The sequence below is a fragment of the Ictalurus furcatus genome, chromosome 17 (genome assembly GCF_023375685.1).
Source record: "Ictalurus furcatus strain D&B chromosome 17, Billie_1.0, whole genome shotgun sequence".
NCBI classification, from domain to species: domain Eukaryota; kingdom Metazoa; phylum Chordata; class Actinopteri; order Siluriformes; family Ictaluridae; genus Ictalurus; species Ictalurus furcatus.
Genome location: NC_071271.1, coordinates 20,361,812 through 20,365,074, shown reverse-complemented (window position 1 = coordinate 20,365,074; position 3,263 = coordinate 20,361,812). Strand labels below are relative to the sequence as shown.

Below are 3,263 nucleotides of genomic sequence, written 5' to 3'. Positions count from 1 at the left end.
TCCATTTATTAACCGAGGAGCTCAAATCCCAGGCCCTAAAAGACCAGCAATCTCACCAAGCCCTCCACATGCACTGAAGAGGAGAAAGAACGAATCTACCCTCTCATTCTCAATTCTGATTGGTCAGGATGTGCTGATTAATTTGTCAATAACAGTCACTCTGACAGTGATGTGCTGTTATTGGAAACTAATCAGGGTTGTAACGCTAATTATGCTTCACGTCACTGCGTTATACCACCTTGCTGTTGATTGTTTCCCTATAACAGCAAGCCCCCAAGCGTTTCATTTCTTACGTGCGTGTCAAACATCTATGAAGTTTGATTATCAATAAAAAAATCTCAGCTTCTACAGCTTTACTAGGATTTCGCTTGCACAAAGTCCTACATGTCCTGTTTCTCAAGGCCAATTCCTGGACTAATTCATGCACGGATTATGCATCAAGTTCTAAAATTAAAGACGTATAAACGCCAGGCTCTGTTTCTAAATGCAGAGTTTCTTGAGATGTTGGACATTTTGGATAGAATTCCTTCTTACAGGAATAATGTACTACATTAGAGGGTTGGCTACTAAAGTATTGTTAAATGTGGTTACTTACCGATTTTGTTCTTCATATTCATGCCATCTTTTTTCTCCACTCAGGACCCCACGAATGGCTACTACAACGTCCGAGGTCATGATGACCGCCATGTCGCCCGCACCGGCTTTTCCGAGTTCGTCCCAACCTCACGGCCCGTCTACACACCGTGCCAGCTTCCATCTCCAGGCCCACTGTACAGCCAGAACACCACCCAGCCACGTGTCTATGACTTCTCCAACCGCTACGCCACCACTCCCGCCACCCGAACCACTTATGAGCAACAACCACAGCAACAACAGCAGCAGCAACAACAACAACAACAACAACCACAGCCACAACAGCAAACGACTCCCACAATGTACCCACAGGACCCGCTGTACCTGCCCAATACCTATAGCCGCGCCTTCACCAGCTACGTCAAACCCGCCTCCTTTGACAAAGTGGACACATTTGAGCAATCAGATCAAGCTGGCAAAGTGTCCGGGTCGTCCCGCTTCTCCTACGCATCCTCGCAGCAGTCCGACTACGGACGGCCGTCCCAGCAGCGCATGCAGACTCACGTGTGAGCACCAGACTTCCAGAGGGTGCCAAGTTTGATCAACGAAGGACTTTTCCCTCAATTTGAAGTGCGCGTTGGGAGTCAGGTTCGATCGGTCGTTCTTGAGAAAGGATGACCATTCTGCTCTCATTTACGAGTCACCTCTGGACTGTCTAAGCTAATTTAATTGTGTTTAGCTTTGTCTACTAGCTGAACTTCTGGTGAATGAATGCCATCATTTTGTAATCTCACTTATTACGGAGACGGGCACGTGAGGACGCTTCGGCATCTCCGAGTGGTCTGTGATAGGACTCATAGACTGAACAAATGAACTAACTTTTGTAAATGAGAAGCTAATGATGTTACGCTGGACCACAATCAACAAAAAAAAAAAAGAATGGAAAAAAAAAAAAAAAAAAAAAGTCTCGTGCTGGCATGCTGAAGGAATCGTAAGCACATTGTGTGTGTTGTTGACATGAGGACTGAACTACATTAGGAATTCACAGATAAACTGGGACAAACTGGTGGAAGTTGTGGCTCTTTTATGAAAGCTTCATCTGTTGTCGGGGAATTTCTGAAGAAGAAGACGGGAAAAAAAAAAACAACAGACTTCCTGAAAATAACAGTATGTAATGAAGGAAGAGATGCACTTTAGTTGCATTTTTTTTCCTCTGATAAACCAAACAAAGAGAGATGAAGCCCTAATGAAGATGCAACCCAAACACAAGAGGCGTGTTTTGCACCCCCAAATCGGCATGTTATTGGTTTTGGGGTGCAAATGAAAGGTACCTCGGGTGTATTGAGAAGCTGGTGGCAATCTGAAACTGCGAAATCGAGATGCAGTAATAGTTTATCGACTGTGATTTTTACGAAAGAAAGTGCGGGCTGAGTCGTTCTGTGTGAAGCGACACAATCAAGTATCTCCACCATGTTTACACACGATAAAAAGGTAGAACACGATGCTCCTGATAAACGAGTGTACAAATTCCGGGGAAAGCCCTATCCTCTTGTCTGTTGCATGCAGATGACGTGTCTATGTGAACGTATCGAGCGTTTCTTTCCATGTCCATTCCTTGTGTGAGACATTGCTTTACTGCACCTAATGCCATTGGATCGTGGTAATCCCGATGACCGGGTTCCCGTACTGCCATTTTTTTTCTTCGGGCCTGAGTGATTTCCATTGGAGGGGGGGAGGAAAAAAAAAAAGTAAATTCACAAAGTGAACTGTGCTGAAAAACACATTGCTTGTCTTTATTTTTATACTTTATATAAGCCTTAATGTACAGTGTGTAAGCTGCTCAACTGTAAAGTACATTTATATTATGAATGCATATCAATATATATCTCATTTGATTTGATTTGTTTTATGTTAACACAGCAATTTTAGTTCATTTTTCTGCCCGTAAGCCTGAGTTCTTCATCGTTCTTGGGGTTGTGTTTCTTTTAGAAACCTTTTTTTTTTCTTTTCTTTTCTTTTTTAAGATTATGCATTGAGGTTTTACTTGCTAAAATGAGCTATTGTTGCTTGTAACTTTGTACACATATTTATATTTAAATAAAACCATTTCAAATAAAAAGCAGCTGCGACTGGAGTGTTTTGTCAGATGTTCTATACAATGGACAATATTATTCGAGTCGCTGAATCGTTAAATAAATTAGCAGCTCTCACTGGGAAAACTTTACACACTTAAAATGTCAAACTGTATTATGACTGGACTCTGGAAATCTGGATACGGGTGTTGAAATGATGTTCAAATCACCTTTATTTCACAAATAAAGGGGTTATGCCTCCAATGCCTTCAACTAGCGAGCTACTTACCTAGCTACCTACCTATTTAGCTACTTACCTAGCTAAATAAATTAGCTGTCATTGTTAAACATTAAACTGCAGCATATCATATCTTTTATTCGTTTAAAGTTATGTTTAATGTTATGGGACATCCCCAAGACAAGTATAATAATAATTCCTTAGATTTATATAGCGCTTTAAATGGTATCTCCTCAATGGAGGAAATCTCCTCAAACCACCACTAGTGTGTAGCATCCACCTGGATGATGCGACGGCAGCCATAGTCCGCCAGAACACCGACCAGCGATTGGTGGAGAGGAGAGTGATGTAGCCAAATCAGGGATGGAGATCATTAGAGG

The 3,263-nt window shown here is 42.0% G+C and overlaps 1 protein-coding gene across 1 annotated transcript in view; it reads left to right on the top strand.

The window, feature by feature from the left end:
• Window positions 1-2,971, top strand: part of kirrel3l (kirre like nephrin family adhesion molecule 3, like) — a 49,461-nt gene extending 46,490 nt beyond the window's left edge. The window contains exon 15 of the mRNA XM_053646849.1: window positions 640-2,971. Coding sequence (XP_053502824.1) covers window positions 640-1,143 — 504 coding nt within the window. The 3' untranslated portion in view covers window positions 1,144-2,971. The remainder of the gene's footprint in view (window positions 1-639) is intronic.
• Window positions 2,972-3,263: the final 292 nt, after the last annotated feature.